Below are 21,153 nucleotides of genomic sequence, written 5' to 3'. Positions count from 1 at the left end.
CGCGAGGCAGCTTGTTCGGACCAAAGCTCACACAGGTGTGAAACGCAGAGACCGGAGACTCGTTTGCCGTCCTCTGCGGGACTGCAGACACCTCAGGAGCCGTCTCCCATCAGCGGCGAGTACCCGCCGCGCATCCCTACCGCAGCTCAGAGCCACCGCACCGCCAAGCCGGGCGAGAGGGAGCAGCGCCTAGCCCCGGGGGAGCCCCGCCGCCCCTGCTCACGCCGAGCCCCCGCCACACTCCGCCCGCCGTGCCCCGCGCTGCCGTCCCCGCTCGGGCCGCACCCGCTGCCCGGTCGGTAGCCCCGGCCCCCGACGGCGAGAGGGAGGCTCCCCCCGCCCCCTTCGTCAGCTCCGGGCCCCGGGGAGGCCCCACGCAGCCCCTCCAACACCGCCCCAGGCCCGGGCCCTGTCCTCCGGGTCCCGCGGCCCGCGGCCGCCCCGCCGAAGGGAGGGCACCTACCATCACTGCCCTTGCAGGAGCCGCTCGGGGAGAGCCGTGCTGGAGGTCTGGGTGCGCCCTCATTCACTGGTACTGGCGGCTTAAATGGAACATAAGTGTTGTCTTCCTTCTTTTATTTTCTTTTTCTTTCTTTCTTTCTTTCTTTCTTTCTTTCTTTCTTTCTTTCTTTCTTTCTTTCTTTCTTTCTTTTTCTTTCTTTCTTTCTTTCTTTCTTTTTCTTTCTTTCTTTCTTTCTTTCTTTTTCTTTCTTTCTTTCTTTCTTTCTTTCTTTCTTTCTTTCTTTCTTTCTTTCTTTCTTTCTTCTTTCTTTCTTTCTTTCTTTCTTTCTTTCTTTCTTTCTTTCTTTCTTTCTTTCTTTCTTTCTTTCTCTTTTTCTTTCTCTTTTTCTTTCTCTTTTTCTTTCTCTTTTTCTCTTTTTCTTTCCCCTTCTACTTCCTTCCTTCCTTCCTTCCTTCCTTCCTTCCTTCCTTCCTTCCTTCCTTCCTTCCTTCCTTCCTTCCTTCCGAATTCCTTCCGAATTCCTTCCGAATTCCTTCCGAATTCCTTCCTTCCGAATTCCTTCCTTCCGAATTCCTTCCTTCCTTCCGAATTCCTTCCTTCCTTCCTTCCGAATTCCTTCCTTCCGAATTCCTTCCTTCCTTCCTTCCTTCCTTCCTTCCTTCCTTCCTTCCTTCCTTCCTTCCTTCCTTCCTTCCTTCCTTCCTTCCGAATTCCTTCCTTCCGAATTCCTTCCTTCCTTCCTTCCTTCCTTCCTTCCTTCCTTCCTTCCGAATTCCTTCCTTCCGAATTCCTTCCTTCCTTCCTTCCTTCCTTCCTTCCTTCCTTCCTTCCTTCCTTCCTTCCTTCCTTCCTTCCTTCCTTCCTTCCTTCCTTCCTTCCTTCCTTCCTTCCTTCCTTCCGAATTCCTTCCTTCCGAATTCCTTCCTTCCTTCCGAATTCCTTCCACCAAAGGAACTGAAAATATAAAAAAACAACCCTCCTAGGTTGCAGACATTCTGCCGAGTGCTGGAAAGCCTCACAATTACATGCCTGTTTCTATTAAGCAGCTCCATCGTCCTCTATGTGGGTGGTCTGGCTCTCAATAGGCAGGACCTGACAGGATCACGTGACGGACCCGCGAATGTTGCCCCTTTACAATAAACTTTAGGAAAAAAAGCGAAGGAAGGGAGGACGGAGAGCCCTGCACCGCTGCCCCCGCCCCGCTGCTCCCCCCCCGGAGCGCAGCTCACCAGAGCGCGCGGGTCTCCTTCAGCCTCTGCCTCCTCTCCCTTCTCCCACCTTGGGTGTAGAGGGGAGGAAGAGTGTGAAAGGTACCAGGTCGTAGAATGCCGCTCCCTTGTCAAAAGAAAGACATAGTTGGATGGGTACAGAGAAGCTGGAGAAGCAGTTTCCTTCTGACTGCTGAGCACTGCAGACTGCACCTGGTTTAGTACATTTTTTTCTAAAAGCTTTGTGCCTGTCCTCTTCATTTTTGGTAGAATCCACTAGAAAGTCATCTTTTTTTCATCTTTTCATCTTTCAGGTGAAGCAGTGCAATGCAAGAAGTTACTACCACTGAATAATTCCTGAATGCTTCTGGAGAAGACCACAGTGGTTTTCATTTTAAAAGCAACATTTTCTTGAATAGTTACAAGCAGGACATACAACCAGAAATTTACTACTACTTTTTTAGAAGCTTGTCGTGGCTGGTATTGTTACAGCATCTGAGATGAGTGTTGTCAAGTGTTGCTCCCGAATTAGGGCACATTGCAAGAAATAAATGACCTGTCTTGGAAGACTTGTCACTCATTGTTTATGGATGATTCTTTTCCTCTAGCCAGTCACATTTGATTTTCTATTAGATTTGGAATCTCCAGAATATATTTTGAGAATAAAATACATTCTATACTGATGTAGTCCTGTGTCCAAGTCGCCCAGATAATTCTGTTTGTGTTGTTTTGAAAATGTACTTCATGATTGGGTTCAGTGATTTCGCATGACTTTTTTGAACATGCCTTAGCCATATTTCATCTTGGAGATGTTGGAGAATTCCACTAACAGTATGTTACAGTCGTGTTCATTATCAACAATATAAAAGCATTGTATAAGAAAAACTGCTAGGAATTGTGTTAAGCAGCCTATACTCTATATATATTATCTGCATAAACCCAGACTGGATATCAAAGTAAGAGGGACATTTTTTTTTCCTACAGAACTTATTTTTACATGACAGGGGTTTGTGTCATTGACAAAGAGTTGGAAGAGCATGGGAAAAGACATTTTACAGGATTTTTAAAACAGACATGGAAAACGTGGGAGGCAAGGGAGACTGAGAAAAGCAAGCCCAAGCTGACTTTGCTGCTGAAGACCAGACATCCTCTCTCTAAGCAGCACTACGCTTCAGTGCTTCAGTTTCATCCTGGTTTATTCCCCTTGGTTCTTATACAGATAAAGACCATGTTTCAATCCAATTCTGTACTTTCCTTCTGAAGCCACTGTTGAAGGTCTTCTGCTAAAGCTATTTTGGCTGTAACTATGGGTGGTTCTGCCAAGAAAACCATTCTGAACTTGTGACAAGGCCATCTTGGCAATAACCATGTGTTGCACCTCTGTTTGAGACACAATGAAGACAGAGAGCTGAGATTAAGAGAACTGTCTCTGTCCAGAGAGCCTCATGCCTGGACAACTGAGTCCTGTACCAAGCATCTGCAGATCTGATCTAAAGTGAAACAAGTTTCTGTGGTTGCTTTGTTTTTTGTTTGTTTTCTTGGATTTTTTTGTTTTTTTTTTTTTTTTTTTGTTTTTTTTCCTTTTTGGTATGAAAAGAGTCCCTTATTACTCCAGTCCTGACCTTCACTATCAAGAAAATGAGTGTCATGTCCTCATCACCCAGCACTTTAAAAGTCACATGGTTTTCAGACATAAGCATGTTCATCGCTGAAGCAGAAAGAGAGGAAGGGAGACACTGACTACTTTGTTTTCATTTGTTATGGAGAGGAAGCGCAGCTATCGATGCAAGTCTGGTAGTCCTTTGCTACTTGTATGATGTGTATCTTGCAGATGACTGGTGATATAAGAAACCCTATGGAAAGAGATGTTCAAATGGCAAAAAGTTCTCCAGAAAACTCTACTACCAGAAGTGTTAGATCATTTGCTCCATCCTTTTTCTGAAGGTAGGATTGGTTCCTATGATACTCCTGGAGGATGGTTGCCCAGTCTGGCCTTTAAATCTCCTTCCACAGTTTTTCTGCTCAAACAGTGGGGAGTCTGGTACTGGCTGTTGGAAAGGTATTACTATTTTCTCAATGTCTAACCCAAATTTCCATTTCTATAATTTAGACATATTGCTTCTTTTCCATTTTAACATTGACCATAAAAGATATTTCCTTTCTCATTACATAAAGGAAAGAAAATTAGATTATCCATGTCTTTCTTCAATCTTTACTCTCTAGGCAATTCATTCTACCTTCCTCCACCGGCATGTTCTCTAAAGCCCTAATGAGTGTTACCAGTCTCTCCATGATGCTCCACAGCCGGTTCAAATGTTGTGGTATGAAGGATCACACACAAAGAACTTCTCCCAACAGACCCTAGCATGGAATTCACCTTATCTGTAGGTGTGGCATTTTTTTGCTTGTGCTCAGGATAGAAGTCACTATAATCCCCAGATCCCTTTCTGCATTATCCTTCCCCAAAGTCTTCTTTTTAAGCATGTCGCTACAAAACACTTCTATCACACCTTTATGTATCATATTCAGCTGTTATGAAATACCATTATTTTCTTATCTGCTTTTCCTTGGTGTCATAGTGCAATAAAATAAGTATTCCAGTAAAAATTTGGTTATCATTAAGGAACATATTAACACTGTACCTCCACTGGGCCTTTTTAGAAAAAAAAATAGGCTTGTTAATCTTGCAAGTGAGCTCAAAATTCACTGACTTAATTAAAAATTGTTGCTAAAAAGCTTTTGATAGAAAGTGTTTGAAAGATTAGTAAGTATCAGAGCTCAGCTGCTGGAAATTAGCCCATCTTCTGTAAGACTTCAACAGTATATGATTTACATGGCTAATTCATTGACTAACTAAGACTGACAGTTTAGTTCAGAAAGTGACGTTGAGGATACAAGACCCAATGTCACACCAAGGATTCCTACCATATCAACAGAAATGTAGAGCCGAAGAAAACTCTGCAGAAAGTAAGTAAGTGGGCCTTCAAGCTGCATTCTCAGGCCACCCCTGGCTTGATAAGAGCTTGATAAACCTGAGAAACCTTAGGTCATCCCTGGGCTAATGGTCATCCCTGGCATAGAAATTTCTCATGTTTATTGGTGTAATTAACCTAGCCCATACAGTTTCTGGTGTGCTCATACAAGAAGCACAGAGAGAATGCAAGAAGGCAGAAGAGAGGCAGATCTTCTGTATGGTCTCTTCTCCATCAGTCTTGAAGCTGGAGCTGTGAAGTTTCATATATGTGTGCCACTGTACGTGGCCTTTTGTTGATCCTGTACATCGTTCTAAACATGGTGCAAAACAGCCCCATGGGACCAAAGACTTCGTGTGGTACATAAAAGCAACAGAAGCAGCCCCACGTATCTGAGTGGTTGACAGGAATTTATCTGGATCTAAGAAACAGACTCACACCTTGTACCTACTGAAACCGTGGTGATTAATGAGAAGATTCATGGTTAGGAGAAGGTGTTGAAGTGTGTACCAGTCCTTAAGCATCCTGTTTCTACTGCAGCATTTCCCAGTTCCATACCTCTCTATGGGAGAGAGAGTGACACCTCATCCAATAGAGTCTTGGAATTTGGTGAAAAATCCCCCAGGAACATGAGCACTAGGGACCTTGGTAAACCATGGGACTCTGCTAGGGTTTTGCTGACAAGACCAGTCATTCCTACGTGTCTGCCAGATGAAGAAGTGTTATAGAAGGGCTAAACAATCTGCTCTTCTCCCTGCAGTGCTTCTTAGAACACTAGTGGTCACCAGGACTAAGGTGATTTCCTATGCCATCATTTGCTATTAACCGTATTTGACTTCACTTTTTAAACAGAGTGATGGTCATGTTGGGATGTTGGGGTCACATGTGCTAAAGATATGCCCAAGGGTGGTTTGGTAAGTTATGGTGATTTTTTTTTTTAAATAAATTGGAAGAAGTGGAATAGTTTGGAACCTAGGCAAAGTCATTGGTACACAAGTCTTTCTTCAGCTCTGAAAGAGAAACAATGAACTTCAAAGTTACCTGCATGTCAGGAACAGTGCCCATGAATTTAATTATGCTAAGTTTAATTAGAAATAAGAGGAAAGGTATTTGAGCCTCTGGAATAGAGAGGAGTTAAGAGGTGTTATCTCCTAATATAGTTGAGAAATAGGGATTTATTGCCTAGGGAGGTTTTTGGAAGGAGCTGGGGAAGAAAACAGAAGAGGGTGTTTTATGGATCTTATATACACATTTAAATATGCCCTAAACCTGTTAAAGAATCCAGGATTTCTAATGTCTTCCCTTTTTATGAGTTTCAGATCCCAAGTGCATGTTTTGAAGGGAATTTTTAATAACTGAGGGGCTCGTGCACCCAAAGTCTATCCTTTTCTCTTCAGCTGTACAAGCTGGACTAATAAAAGACTCTATCTCTGCCTTCACATCTTCTCGTTTTAGCAAACTAGCAGCTCAGCTACAAGGAAGTCCAGTGTTTCTGGATGCCAAACTGCTCATCAGGAAGCCTAACTTTCTTCTGTTCAGGTTTTTAGGTGCTTGTCTATAGATGTCAGGACATAAATCTGCCTTGTCCTTTGCTGATGTATTTAAGCCCTGAGGTATAAGAACTGTTTGTCTGCTCTTGACATTTTGTCTTAGCTGGGTTAGCTGTGGAGTTTTTCTCCCCAGATAAATGCCAGCTATGTGCCTCAGAATCATGATGAAGCTGTGTTTTGTATGGTTTCTTTGCCTTTTCATTTTGTCAAGTACTTTCATGTTCCACTGGGGGAAGAGCAGACAGTTAGCCTTCTCTACTGTATTTAATGAGGCTGGGTAAAAATATTGCATTGTAAATTGCAACTCAAGACACTCTTGTGGTAGAGTATATTTCCTCTTAAATAACAATGGAAAATTTTTGCTTTTTATTTTGTAAAGCAGGGAAGGAATGCACGGAGCAATTCTTTCCCTCTTTGTCCAAGAATCATGCATCAAAATACATTTTTTACATTTATTTTATCAGGTTTTTTTTCTTTATTAATGATATTATTTAATGTATTATAAAGTAAATGTGTAAATGAACTCTTAGCACTCACTATCCTGTTACATTAAATAAACCTTTGCTCAATCTGAAACTTAATAAAAGCATCTGTATAAGTGGTGTTCAATGATGTGTTATTGAGAATTCTGTACTCATCTGTAACAAATAGTTTGGACAAACATTCTAGCATTCACGACTCAAGGACACACTCATGAGTGTTCATGACTCTATGTTTAATATTTACTCATGTTTCTGTATATTGTCTTTGTTGCTACTAGTGCCATTGTGCTTTATTTTGAAAATGCATGATTTTGTTCTCTGGACGGGTGGCTGGAGCTTTGCAAATGGCTATTTCCAGCTTGTACTGGTACTAGTGATAGCAGCTCTTCTGGTTCACCGATGACCTATGACTTACATTTTTTTCATGCACAATGTTCTTGATTTTGGGAAATGCTTGATTTCCTCCACTTCACAGGCTGCCTAGGGCCACTCTGCAAACAAACAAACAAACAAACAAACAAACAGGAATCCACCTTAAAATCCTTGGACCTTACATAGAAAAGTGGAGTGCTCATATCCAGGTAGAAGTCATGCTTCTAAAATACCTGGTGGTGATAATTTTTTGTGCAATATTTCAGTTGCAAACTGAGGCTACATGATATTTGGATGGAAAAGCTTAGAAAAACGCAGCCTTTTAGAATCATGGGCTTATTTCCAACTGTGTTGACTTCTCTGAGAATTAATTGCTCTTGAATAACATAGTGCTGTTGCATTATTCAACAGAACTCTTCCATCTGTGTGTCTTAGTATTATGAGCTAGTTAAAGCTCATAAAGGGTTCATTGCTGTTTTCAAAACTAATAAAGCTGCGCATTCTGACCTGCTAATGGATCCTGCAAGAGTCAAAATTCAGAATATTGTCTTTTATTTTTCTTATTTTTTCTTATGTTTTATTTGGGGTTTGGGGTTGGGTTTTTTGGTGGGGTTTTGGGTTTTCTGCAAACCAGATGCCTGTATGCTACCTATATATCCTATATAGAAGCTGTGTGGGCTGAAAGACACCAGGTGAAATTTTAAGCCACTATACAGTGCATTGTGCTGAACTGTACTTCGAAAACTATCTCTGTCTGCTGACCTACATAAAATCATTAAAGCTTCTAAACCATGTTTTCTTGGCATATTACTTCAAAAGAATGCTTTAGAACATGAATTGCTTTAGATAATTAAAGAGAAATGTAAATGCCTTTTGGCATACTGCCACAGATTATAGCTTTGGTTACAGGAAATAAATTTCATTCTCAGAATTTGCTTTTTTTTTTTTTTTTTTTAATTCTGTTAATTGGAAAGTATCATGGCCTAAAATACTGTCAGCCATCAGAGAAAGGGTGACAAAATCAGACAGTCTGAAGAAACAGATTGCCACCTCTTGTAATGTGACATCAAGAGGAATGCTTATGCTTTGGCTAAGGTAATTGCTGTCAGCACCACAGAGCTTTGTAGGTGAGAATAACTGTGATAGTGGGAATGGGCACATCCAATCCATCGGGTATAAGGAAGTCTGTATAGTTCTATGGGTGCTAAGTGTCTTTCGAGTTGAGATTACAACAGCTTGATATCAGTCTGTGCAGTTGCTGTAGCTTAAAGAACATCCCCCTATTCTCCCCACTCTTACCACCCCTGACTTTGTCATTAGGAAATGCCACTGGAAAGCAAACAAAAGAATGGTGTCTCATTAGTGGTAGATGTCAGGGAACCACATTTTCTTTGGCTTTGTTGACACATTGATTTCTTAAAAGTAATCACCTTCAGCTATAATGGATTACTCCACCAGGAGGAAAACTAATCCTCCTCTTCAGCTGCCAATCAGGGACAAAGAATGTTCCAGGAATTCCACAAGACGACACTCTTAGCAAAATAAGAGTAGTTTGGGAAATTTTTTGCCTTGGTTGCCTTGTGAGGAAATAATGATTTACAGGGGTTTCATATTGCTCTGGAACTGTTACCAAGATTTCAGCACCTGCATCATAACAGCAACTCCATTTTTTTCTTCTTTCATTAAGGAATATGTTGTTTACCCACAAACTGAGCAAAGTTGTCGTGGATGTTATGTATGTATCACTAGGGAGTGACCGTTAACTCTTGCTATGTAATAAATGTCTTTTTGGAATAGGCTTTTCTTATATGAAAAAGAAAAGTAGGAAATACAACAACTAAAATGCATTTAAATCTAGAATTCCTGATATTTCATTCTTAGCTGATACAGTAGGCAGCAGCCCCCTTGGCTGGTTGAATCACCCTGATATTTGTAGGAGACCAAAAGGAAGCTGTTCTGAACTTGTGTTTTCTAATGTTAGTTGGTTATGAAGAAAAAAAAGTAAATGTATTACACTCCTTATCTTTCTTCTACAATACCTAGGAAACATGAATACTACAATAGTAAGGCTGAGTTCAGTGTGGCAAGTAAGTACTCAGAGGACATTCTATAGATCTATGCTATGGGGAAGGAATTCAAGACACTAAGAGCTCTTGTGGTAACCTGATGGGCAAATGGTGGTTAAGTGAGGAATCTTTAGTTTTCAGACACTGGTTTGAACAAACATCTCTGTGTTTACGTACGAAGTTGAGGTGTAGGATAGGGACTTTCTTATAGGTGTTTGATAACACTTGAAAGTGAATTCAGATGAAAGGGTCTGAATTTATGTACGTAATTTCAGCTTTTTCTGCCTTGTTTCAGCTGTGTACAATCTCACTGGAGAGCAAATGGACCTTCCTCTCTTTTAGTTTACACATTTTCAGGATGAATTAAGGTGCTGCAGAACACAGCTTGACAAAGAGTTGGAACCTATTTGGGCACAGCTTTCCTACTCTACCTCTAATCAAGCTTTTTTCTTTTATCTTCTTTAAGAGGGTTACGGTCTTGCCTACACTTTTAAGCTATTGTAATATAAATGACATATTACACCAATATTGAAGCCCACTGCTAATCTGAAGGCTGAAAGAGACTATTTTGAAGTTTACCTAACCTTATGGGATCTCTTCATCTTGCCACAGCATAAATTAATAATAATAATAATAATACATTGATATGTGGATGTTAATCTGAAATGTTGACAATGCTCTTCAGTCTGTAAAACTGGGCTAAAAAACTGATGTGTTCCAGGGTCCTCATGAGATTTCTGGTGCTTCTGAGCAGGTGAACAGTTCTCTGTAAAACAGGTTTCCTTATGTTCTTTCCCCATTTCCGATTACAGCCTCTGCAGGAATCAGAACATACAGCACTAGAGGAAAAAAAAGGGAAAAAGAATAGGAGGAAAGCAATGGAATAAAACAACTGTAGTCTTTCAAACTGCCAGCAATGCTTGCTTTGAGCTTGTATTTGTCCTGAGCTCCAGCTCTGCTTACAATTTTGGTGTGACACAACTGAAGGGGATGGGGAGAGACATCAGTTGTTTTCTGTGGTGAAGAAGGCAATAGATTTCAAGGGCAAAACCCACCAAAATAAAGTAGAGGCTTCTTAGGCATCACATTAGGGATTAGGTCCTAAATTTAAGAGTCAAATACTGCTGATCAATGGTTATATTTGGCTAGCACTGGTTGAGTGGTTTTCAACGGTTGCTTCCGCTTTGCGTTTCATGAAACTAAGCTGCAGCTTTGTAATTTAAAATAACAGCCAGTAAACATACTGTACTATAGAAGGAAGGGTTCTTTACCATGAATTGAGGACTCATGGAACATTTTTTAAATTGTTCTAAGACTTTTCTTGAAAGAGCTTATCTTTGCAAAGGAAAAAATATTTTTCCCTGTGTTAAAAAGTTCCTGTACAGGAATACTGGCTCTTCAAATGTAGTCAGTCATAAGGAAAAAGTGGGTGTGATGTACAGTGTAGCAAGTAATGGGTTTCTTTACTCTTCAGCAACAAAGACCTGTTTTCTTAGTAAAAATTCTGTACTAAAGTCCATTTTGGAAAGGCCTTTCATTGCATAGTCAAGCATTAAGTGTTCTATTGAATGTGCTGTCAAGATTGCTCATAGTTTGCATGCTTTTGCGTAAAGATCAAACTGGTATGTCTTTAACTTGGTACTTAAATCTATACCTACACAGCTAGACCAAATTCTGTATTTTCAAAGATTTGAGCTTTATGAGGTTCCTTCAGCCTGATAATTGATTTTAATGCTGTCACCACCCAGTGCAGCACTGTATGGTTAGCATTTTTAAAACTATGGGAAACCACTTCCAGCTAAGATTGTTAAACATAAAGGGAAACATTTTAAAGACATGTAATCCAAGTACTTAATTTATTTTTAAGTAAAAAGTACTCTGTTCACCTTTTACAGTTTATAAAAAAACCCAGTTGAGTTAGAACTTATCCACTTAAACTGACAGAATGCAGGGCATGTTTAATCTGACAAATTTCTTCTGAATCTAAAGCAAATAGAAAGTTTTGAATGTAGAAATTTTTAGCTCATTCAGTTTATCTTTCTTAAATCTTTCTAGAGATTTCCTCTTAAATAATCAAATAGGCAATTTACTTAAGTTTACGACAATGTTCTTTCAAAGAGGAGGGTTTTGTGTATATAACACTATCAGAAGCATGTGGGCCAGACAGTGGAACCCACAAAAGGCTTCTGTCTGTTTTGGTCTTCCACCTAAGCTGTAATTAATATGGGGATGACTATCAGCTGCAAGGCTTTAGATGGCTAATTTAGGGTGAAACCCCAGACTAGCTTCTAATGATAGTGGATGTAATTCAGAACTGTGTAAAATGGTATTTGTCACACTCCACCCCCTTACAGTTACAGTACAGATTGTGATATATACAAAATGCTATTCAAGTACTATTCATTATGTCATGGTACATTAATTTTACTTGGAATTAGAAAATGTTGGGAGATATTTTGCTTTATTATATGAAAAATGAGCCTACACTTAAATCATAGTTTATGTATGCCTAAAGTCAAAAATTAAGGTTAAAAATTTACACTTAATTTTGGTATTTCTTGATCTTACAGTACAGTTTTTTAATATAGTTCGAGAGTTGTATTTCTTTTTTCATTCATACAGCAGCTTGAGCATCTTACTTTCCTGCATGATATCTAAATTCTAAAATTGAATGTGTACTGAGTTTGCTGCAATATGGCTACAATAAGAGGATTGTGTCCTACCAGAACTGGATTCTAGAAAATACTCTCCCTCATAAAATAGAGCTAAGCAGAAGTAATAAAGTACATATCCACATCTCTGTAATTAGTTTCTTCCTCTCAAAAAGCATTGGTGGAAAAGTCAATTCACTAGCAGACTGAAGGAAAGTTATGACTGCAAGAAGTTATGTTCAAAAGGAAACGTTGAACAAAAAATGTTAGGAAAATAGTAAATCTTCATGTGACTAACCATTGCAGCTCTTGCAGTCCTATAGTATGAAGGTCAGTCCAAGGCCACTTTCTGATTGCTGTGCGCTGCTTAAAGCAAAGTAAGCAGGCATGTGTTCTTGTGATATAACTGCTCAGCATTTGACCCAGGTTGGGCCTGAGAACTGATGACAGCAATCCAGACAAAGCAAAGATCTTGAGGACTCATAACCAGTTTTTCTTCTTGTTACGATTACGTCTCAGCCAGATCAGTTTTGTAATCTGTTTGTAGCTGTATAGGCACCAGAGCTGGCACAACAGATGGTCCAGAGCAAGTAAGAGTATCACTAGGATGACCCACTGACAACAGCCCAAACTAGAAGCCTGCTTGGTGATTGGTGGCTACAGATGAGAATCTAAATATCTGGAAGGATGATATGAAGTCAGAGGAGAAAGAAGTGTGGCCTTCATCATCTAACATAAAGAGATGAGCCAGTCCTGCTGTCCTTAAAATAATGTTACTGGTTTTCAGTGTAGACCAGCTGATCATGTGGATTGTGTCCAGAAATGGCAAAAGAACTGTATAAAATTCTGCTGTTCTACATACCAAGACTTCATAAACCAACCATCATTTTCCACTAAGGACTCATTGTCAAGTCAAGAATTATTAAGGACATCAGTACCCCCTAATAATACTCCACCTTCAGTGTAGACTAGAATTGAATCATTCTTTTGTGGGATTTATGAATTACTTATTAACGTTGGCTTCTGCACTTCAAAGGTCACTCACAAGTTAGTGCATTTTTCTGTTATGATATTCTGCTTGCTTGTCTCACTGCATTTTTGTCACGTGCTAAGAGAGGTAGGGAATGCCTGTGAAAATCAACAACATTTCACTCTAACACAAGAAGGTAGCAGACCATGTAGACAGCATAGTGAGGAGAATTGTCCTGTAGAAAAAGCATAGAAAATCACAATTGTTATCATAGCTGATAGAAGAGAAAAAACGATGCAAGCAGCAAAATGTAGTAAATTAACAAGAAACTTTTCAGGTGGTTCTGAGTCGTTGCTTAGAACAACCAGTTGCGTACCTATTTTTATTACCCTTTTAAAAAATTAAGTAAGATAAAATCTGTTTATTTACTGTCTATGGAAGGGGTCGTGTAGCCTGTGCAAAGGCTATCTTGCCTTCGCTATGCTTTTTCACAGCCTCACTCTACAGCTGAGAAGCAAAACTTCTCCATGTCTCACTTCTGACTGTATCAGTTGGATGACACATGCGTGCCTTTGAAAATGGAAACAAACAAATCAGCTGCTCTATTGAATTGAGTACTAACGAATCTTTGTTTCCCAGACATATTTCACCCTTTTGCAAAACTTAGTGAAACTTAAAACTGGTTAAAATCAGTGAACAGCTAGACGATATAATTCTGCTCTTCCCATTTCCTCAGAAAACCAGATTAAAATCATGTAGTCATCTTCCTTAAGATACAGAATTGAAGAATGCTTTGTAGATATAGCACTAGCTTTGTGCAATTTGGTCTCTGACAAGAAAGACTAATTAGTAGATCCATTGTTTGCAAAAAATTTTACTTATCCTTCTTGCATTCACTTCCGCTTAGCTGCAAAAGCCTAACTCTGTGTTGTTCAACAAGATGCCTGAGAATGGTTGTACGACCTTTGCAGTCAATCTGTACAGTCAAAAGTACTGCTACTCACTGAGACCACCTTCTCCAGTATGTGACCTGTAGACTACTGAGGTGTGTGTGGTGCATTAGTCAACAACAACCACGTATTACACATGCTGAAAAGCTGAAGTATTTTACTGTGTGGCTACTTCTGCCAGTGGGGATTTCACAGGTATTTGGAACTGCTATGTGCCGGTGCCAAGGCCTGTGGATATTTGTTCTCAATCCCCTGGCTTCTGAGTGCTTTACTGTCCCAGACACCACTGTGGACTCAGGTAGCAAGCCACAGGTGTCAGATGGGACCGGCAAGTGTATTGTATGGTAAACACAGGTCTCAGTGTGGACAGAACTAAATTTTACACGCATTGCACAACTCCCAAGTGCAATTCTTGCCACAGAAGATGGTTAATTCTGTTTCTGGATGGCTCTCTGCTTCACAAGCTGCCTTATTGCACAAGGCTCTGTGTGTCTTCCTTATTGCTAAGGCTGTGTTGATGACTTCTCATCAAAAAAATGAGGTGGGCCAAAGTAGCCCCATCTCACCTAAGTCATAGCCTATTATTTTTTCCATGATCATCTCTACATGGTGTGAGCTGAAAAAAATCCAGTTGGGGGACGGAAGGTTTTGTGAGCAGTCCTTAGGAGCAATACAATTCATTGTTGTGAAGTAAATATGGAAGATATGGTTAAAAAATAAACAAAACAGAAATCTAACATACGGCGATATTTAGATTTCTTCCAAGCTCTCTCTGTTAAAACTCACACATTCATCACTGAATCAGTCCCAATCTGTGTTGGGACTGATTTGGTTTTTAAGAAAATCCTCAGTAGTAAATCTTTCAAGTATAATTCTTTGACCTGATTAAAGTGATTTAACATACTTTTACATGAAAACTGCTTCAGTGTTCCTTGCCTCCACGTACTTGATCTTCAGAGCTGGTATCGTGGACCTCTAAAATTACTGTTCCAGTACAGGCTGAAAATTAACACCGAGCTAAATTCTCAGGGTCTAGACTGACACTTCACATTATTCCATGTGGATATAAAAGTATCCAGATTTGAACATTGGACAGGATAATCTCTAACCAACCTGCCTTTCAAGGAGCATTGCAGAATACAGCTTCAAGCAATATATTTCACCCTTCCTTCCCTGTCTTGGCTTTTGTAATTGATGCAGCCTGCCAGCTTCACTACCTGAGGCTATCTAAACCTCTGTTGACCCTTTTCACTCTCTAACTTTACACCTCCCTATTACTATTTCCTTTATGCCTATTGCCTCAAAGTGGGACTTTAAAAAGCAGAAGTTATTTGCTCCTAAAACTTCTCTGATGAGAGATCTGTAAGGATTCTGTTGAAGAAAATCAGCTTTTCATCAATCCACTCATTTCTCTGGCACAAAAATACACTGAATGTGACCAAGGAAACAGCGAGCTTGGTGGCACCAGGCTTTCTGTGCGGCTTGCTGGGTTCACAACATGATCATTGATATGTCAGCATGCAGCATGCAGTATAAAATAGAGTAACACATGCAAGACTGACTTTGAAGGAAAGATGTTTTTTAGGTACTGTCAATGAAAATCCTCAGGACTAGTTGTTTAAAATGGTGAGGAGAACTGACAGCAAAGAGCTTACAATGATTTCTTTCTGAATTTCTACACAAAGGAGGTTTGCTACAGTGGGGATTCTGTAACACGATGTATCAAACAAGGAGGGCCGTGGAAAAGAAATATATATGGACCGATTCTTGATAGATGTTTCAGAGATGTTTATTTCTCCAGCCACATGTCCGGGATCTGCCCAGGAACTGTTACAATCACGGGACCTGAGGGTCCTTCTACCCACCCAGGGGAACACAAAACAGAGAACCAATGGAGAACGAGGCTGACCAGGGGCAGGGAAACCCTGTGTCTCCCGCCCAGGGCCCCTTTCCCAGGGCTCCATGGTGGGGGAGGGACGAACCCCAACACTTCACCCGTTTATTTTTAACAAAAGAGATTTAAAACTTAACATTGAAAACAACTGGATAAACATAACAAGAACAGTTTTAAAACAAAACAAGCTACCCTTCTGAGTCTTTAAATGTCCAAACAGATTCTCTGGAACATCTTAAGGCTGACAGAAGGGAGAGAGGTTAGTCAGTGAGACTTGCTAAAATCATACACATCAGCTAGGTGCAAAATACTAATATTCGAAAACCACTTGATACATTTATTTAGTCTACAATTAGCTACAAGATGCAAATACAATGTACTTGAAAAGTTGAAGTTTTCTTGGGAGTATGGTACAATACAACCAAGCATCATGTACCAGGCATTTAGTTAGGTTTTGGTAGGCAGGGAGAAATTGCTTTTTCTTTTGTTTTTCCCTTCCCTCCACCACACAGCCGCCAGTAGATAGAGTGATCTGTGCCCGTGCAGTAGCACAGGATGCTGTTACTCAAGCTGCATAATGGTTACAGAAATTAGGCACAGCACTTGCCAATCTCCTGTTTGCCTGCAGACCCCTATTTTGCTGACCACAGGTCTTCACAGCTGGTGTACTACCTGTGCCAGGATTTACAGATGTGATTGAATGCCATCTTGTTTCACACTTAGGATAATTTGCTCTCTATCAGCCTACATGGGATATTGGAAGGGTTTTAAAGGCAAGTCCAAAGGAAATAGGCAGGCCCAAGAAATTAGATTGTGAATGCAACACTACTTGAATAATTTCATTTCAGCACCCTTTCATAACACTTATTTTCTTGTCAGGGAATTCAAAATAATTTAATCAACATGTATTTCTGGTCCTATTTATAGAGCCACTCAGTCAGTGTTCTTTCCATGTAATGAATGTTAAAACACTAATACACTAATCAAGAAGTGAATGTGCAAAAGACAATGCAGCAATTGATTGGGAAAATATTTTTTCTCCAAGATCAACTTAGTGAAGACATCAATTTTTTTCAGAGCTATGCAAAAGATAAAAATAATTTTTAAAATCACCTTTGAAACTCCTCTGCTTTTAATAGTCTCTAATATTCCTATATATTACAGAAGTGGTAGCACAAGCTTCAACCTTACCAGGCTGATATGTTAACCTTGGAAGGAATTATAAATGTGTTTGATTCTTTAGCCACCATCTAAATGACTTTTAAGGGTTCTTTAGCCCCTCTAAATATATCACTGTGGGAACTCCTTGCTTAGAAGGAATAAGATAATTCACAATATAGAAAGAAAATACCATTAACTGATCCCAAAATAATCACAACCCAAATACCTGTGGATTGATTATCTTTCCCACACTATGGGTATGGTTTACTCTTGCCTGTTTTTTCAGCGGCCAGGTCACGAAAGAGTCTTCCATTTGCTCATTCTTCTGTACTTTCAGTGGTGTCAGTTCAAGTGCTCATGGAGCCATGAGATAAAGTAATCAGGTAATATATCTAGGTTAAAAACACCATTTTATTTTTGTTTTTTTAAGGGTAATTTTCAACTTGACACAGTCATTGGCTCATTTCACTCATACAGCCCCACAAAGAGTAGTACCAGCATAACCTGTGCCAGATGGGAGGGAGGAGGAGGAACCTCTCCAGATGCTGAGGGAAACAAACATTCAGTCCATCAGCTCCCCTGCTCCCTGCCCACGAGTGCCACTGGGGTAGGCAAAGCAACTGCCTGGCATGAAGCAAACTTGGCTCCTTTTGAAGTCCCAGAACAGTGTAAGAGCCAGTGGGGTTTCTTTAAATGAAACACACCCACAGACACTGCTTGTCTGCTGCTGTGTGCATTACATTCCAGAGCATTCACCTCTCCAAGCCTGCAAGTGACTGGAGGAGGATTTTTTAAAGCAGAAGGTCAACACAGAGCCCCATACCCAGAACCAAATGCTTTCCTGAATACTAAGTGCTATACATGGCAGTTGTTCATGGCAGCTACATTTTTATGCATTTGCAGGCTTAATATAGTAAGCATAATGTAAACATGCATCACTCTTTTGGCTCAGCGTTCATTCATGATTACTCTCATTGCAGTTGTAGAGCTGCAAAGTGGTGCCTGGTTTTCTCTTACAGACACCTCTAGAGTAATTTCCTTAGAAAGTAAGCTCACTCTCCCCCATGGAAGGACTTTCAGAAAATGAGGGAAATCCTTTCAATGCCAGCCACTGAAGACTGGGCTGAAGTGCATGCACTTATTTATTTATTTATTTTAAACACCGAAGTATTTCTCTGTGACAACTTGTCAGCTAATGAGTTCTTTTTAAACGTGGCTCCTAAACAGTGTACACAGTATTGTTTTACTAATAGTTTCCAATTAATAGGCACTATAAAAATATAAACAGCAGGAATGGAAAAATCATTAAATAAGTGGCTTTTGGCTTCTTTCATTCAGGCAAAATAAATGGCTTATATTGTTGCTGTTATTACTGATACAAGACATTAAACAGATTAAAACAACATATGTTTTCAATACTAAATGCTGACTTGAGATGTACATAGACGCAAGCTCAAAACAGAAAAAATATATTGCTGTCAAACTGGGAAAAAGGCTGTGATGTACAGGCCCTGTCCATGTACATCACAAAAAACAGGGACACCATGATCCAAGGACTATGCAAATTAAGGTCAGGGATCTGCAGGAAAGGTGCAACTTAAGTTGTAAAGACTGAGATAGTCATTCCATTCCTCAAAATATTTTGGCTCCATCTATTCCATCTACTTAAATAACCTTTTTCCTCAAACCAGGAGCAAACAGTGCTGTGCCTCCTAAGGAGCACTTACTTACACAGTGATGTATAGCTGCAGTTACCAGGGAAGGTGAATATCTCATTCAGACCAGCACCGGTACCCTAGCTACAGAGCTGCTTACACACAAACTGCACTGCTCAAGGTGTTTATCTACCAGCGTAGCCCGGAAATAGGTTATTGGGCACACTGGTGTCTTTCATGACAGGTCCAGGATCTCCAGGATACACTAAGGGGAGTTGAGTCCACAGAATGGACACTAGTCCGCAGTCCACAGAATGCCACCTCATATATACAGTAATTCTAGTGGGAAGTCTTAGAGAGGCAACCCAAGTGAAGACATCAGATGTGATTTGGCAACCACATGGAATTCATAGAGTTTGTCTCAAAGAAGCAGCTTCAAAAGAGTGAATTTAGGAGAATTTTATACTGAGTTTTAAAACAACAGTAGAGCTAGTAAAGTCAGAACAATACAAATAACACATAACCAGATGTGTCCTGCTCCCGCTTCCCCAAGTCATATGCCTTACAAATTGCTCACAACCTCAAGGATGGAGAAAGCAAGTTAAAACACTTGGAAATGCTGCTTCTAGAAGCTGAGGGCTGCTAGCTGTTGTTCAGCTTATTAACAAGGCTTGACTCAAATTCGGAGGTTAAGTCTCCAAATGAAAAGATCAAAAGAGAAGACGTAATGCAATTTGCTATCAGAAGAACACATAACTAGGGAAGAACTCTCCTGTCACTACCTCATCCCACAGATAAACTGCTTGGCAGGGGTGAAGAAAAGGTAGAAGAAATGTTGATTTTTTTCCCTACTCCACCACTGAGCGGGCTCTACCTACATTACAGCGATTATAAACTGATTCTGGACCCTGAAGGTCTTCCACCTCTGCTCATGTCTAATCTTTTCTTGTCCATGATCACTTTCCTGGTGCCTACATCTCATTAGCTGTGTGCTGTTGGCTAGCTTATGCTAATATACGCCCATAAAATAAAGCCCATTAAGACTTTGCAGGCAGGTTAAAACAGGAATAAAGAGTTTCCTCAATGAGAATCAGTATCTTTTCCAGCCTTAAGTTTGCTGCTTCCTGAGTTTATGAGCCAGGTATAACTTTATTGATCTTACTGGAATCTGTGAGCTTAGCTGATGACAATGTGCATACATAACTGCAGCTACAGTAAGCAGAATTTAAGGTTTCTCAAGACAAGGCATTCTTTCAATGGGCAACTCAGCTAGTGGCCATGGCCTTAGTCTGCACACATCTGTCAGTCAGGTTTTGCATCTCCTGCTTTTAATGGGGAAAAACTGGAAAAGATGACCTTCATAATCTCTTTCTAAATGTTTGTGCAAAACAGAGGATTGACATAATTATAAGCTTGCAGCTATACAAGTCAACAAGCTGTATAGATCATGACTTTGTAGCAGTGTTCTAGGCAAATATCTAATTTGTAATTAGAAAAAATATCTTAGAAGGAAAATCTAGTGGCAGTGATTCCTTTTATCCCAGGAAGGATGCTTTTGAGAGAAGAAAATCAGTGTTATCATTAAACATCTTGAATTTAAAAAAAACTTCGTGCACTGTCAAATATCTCAGGTTTATGTTCCTAAAAGCTAATATATTAAGTTTTATTTAACTACATTTTTGGTCACAGATATTTTAACCTAAGTTATTCAGGCCCAGTCTAGCTTAAACTATAAACTGAATAAAATATAGATGGTATTTATTTAAGCATATAGATAAATATGTAAGTACATGTAAAAGTAATAATATTGGAGAGTAAATACTGCCCTCAGAAAAATTAATTGTTGAAATATAAAACAATAAACATTCAAATTTATAATATGACCCATAACTCTTTAGAAACTCAAGCCTTGTAAACACCTATGTTTTTAATTACTTAATTTTAAAATATTTATTAATTAAATTAATGAATTAATTATTATCATGGGGTTTTTTTAAAGATTGTGATTTATAGAAATAAGTTTCCTTGCAAGCCTCTACAGTCTTAAGCAGAATGAAAAAATATGGTACCATTTTAAAATAATAAACTACAGTGAGGAAGTAGAACAGCACTTGTAGAACAGCAGCATTTCAGTGTCAAACTGCCAACACATTTACTGCCTAATGCCTATATTTAATTAAACCAGTCTGTGAGCATAACAAAGAATGCTTCTATGTTTTTGAAGATGGTCCAGTGTGCATTCCACATGGACTCTGTGTGTGGTCTTTTCATGGTCAGAAAACAATATTCTTCTCATGTCTCATGTTTTCTGTGGTAATCTTAGTTGGCTGTGTACTCCATCCAAATGCTGAACAGTCATTCTCTTGCAGATTCACAATGAAACCCTACAGTGTCCAGCATTGCACGTAACAAATGCTTTGCTCTTGGTATTAGGCTGTAACCGACTGTGAAAGCTCTGTAGATGGGCTTTACATATCCACCCTTTAACATTAGTGGTTTTATTTTGTTTTGAGTGGAAAAGTGGCATTAGTAATGATTTACATTTTTATAAATGTGCTCTAAATTCCATATTTATGCTAACCTATAAGGTTCACTCATTATCTCTTTAGTTTGGTTGTGAAAACACTGGTTATGAGAAGAGCCAAAGAGGCCTAACAGGAAGTTCTGCACCATCGAAGAAGGAACTGAAGAATTTAGGAACATTGCTAAGCCAGGCAGATTTTTCCATAGTACTTATGAACCAGGAAATCTGAAAACAG

The 21,153-nt window shown here is 39.6% G+C and overlaps 1 protein-coding gene and 1 long non-coding RNA gene across 2 annotated transcripts in view; one reads left to right on the top strand and one right to left on the bottom strand.

The window, feature by feature from the left end:
- Positions 1 to 580, bottom strand: part of PTCH1 (patched 1) — an 80,666-nt gene extending 80,086 nt beyond the window's left edge. Inside the window, exon 1 of the mRNA XM_032095664.1 lies at positions 464 to 580. Coding sequence (XP_031951555.1) covers positions 464 to 526 — 63 coding nt within the window. The 5' untranslated portion in view covers positions 527 to 580. The remainder of the gene's footprint in view (positions 1 to 463) is intronic.
- Positions 267 to 2,358, top strand: LOC116437672. The gene is made up of 2 exons (XR_004237410.1): positions 267 to 532; positions 1,986 to 2,358. It is a non-coding gene; the product is annotated as an uncharacterized LOC116437672 (long non-coding RNA).
- Positions 2,359 to 21,153: the final 18,795 nt, after the last annotated feature.

The sequence above is a fragment of the Corvus moneduloides genome, chromosome Z, assembly GCF_009650955.1.
Source record: "Corvus moneduloides isolate bCorMon1 chromosome Z, bCorMon1.pri, whole genome shotgun sequence".
NCBI classification, from domain to species: Eukaryota; Metazoa; Chordata; class Aves; order Passeriformes; family Corvidae; genus Corvus; species Corvus moneduloides.
The sequence above is the reverse complement of the archived record's forward strand: the minus strand, read 5'-3'. Positions and strand labels throughout refer to the sequence as shown.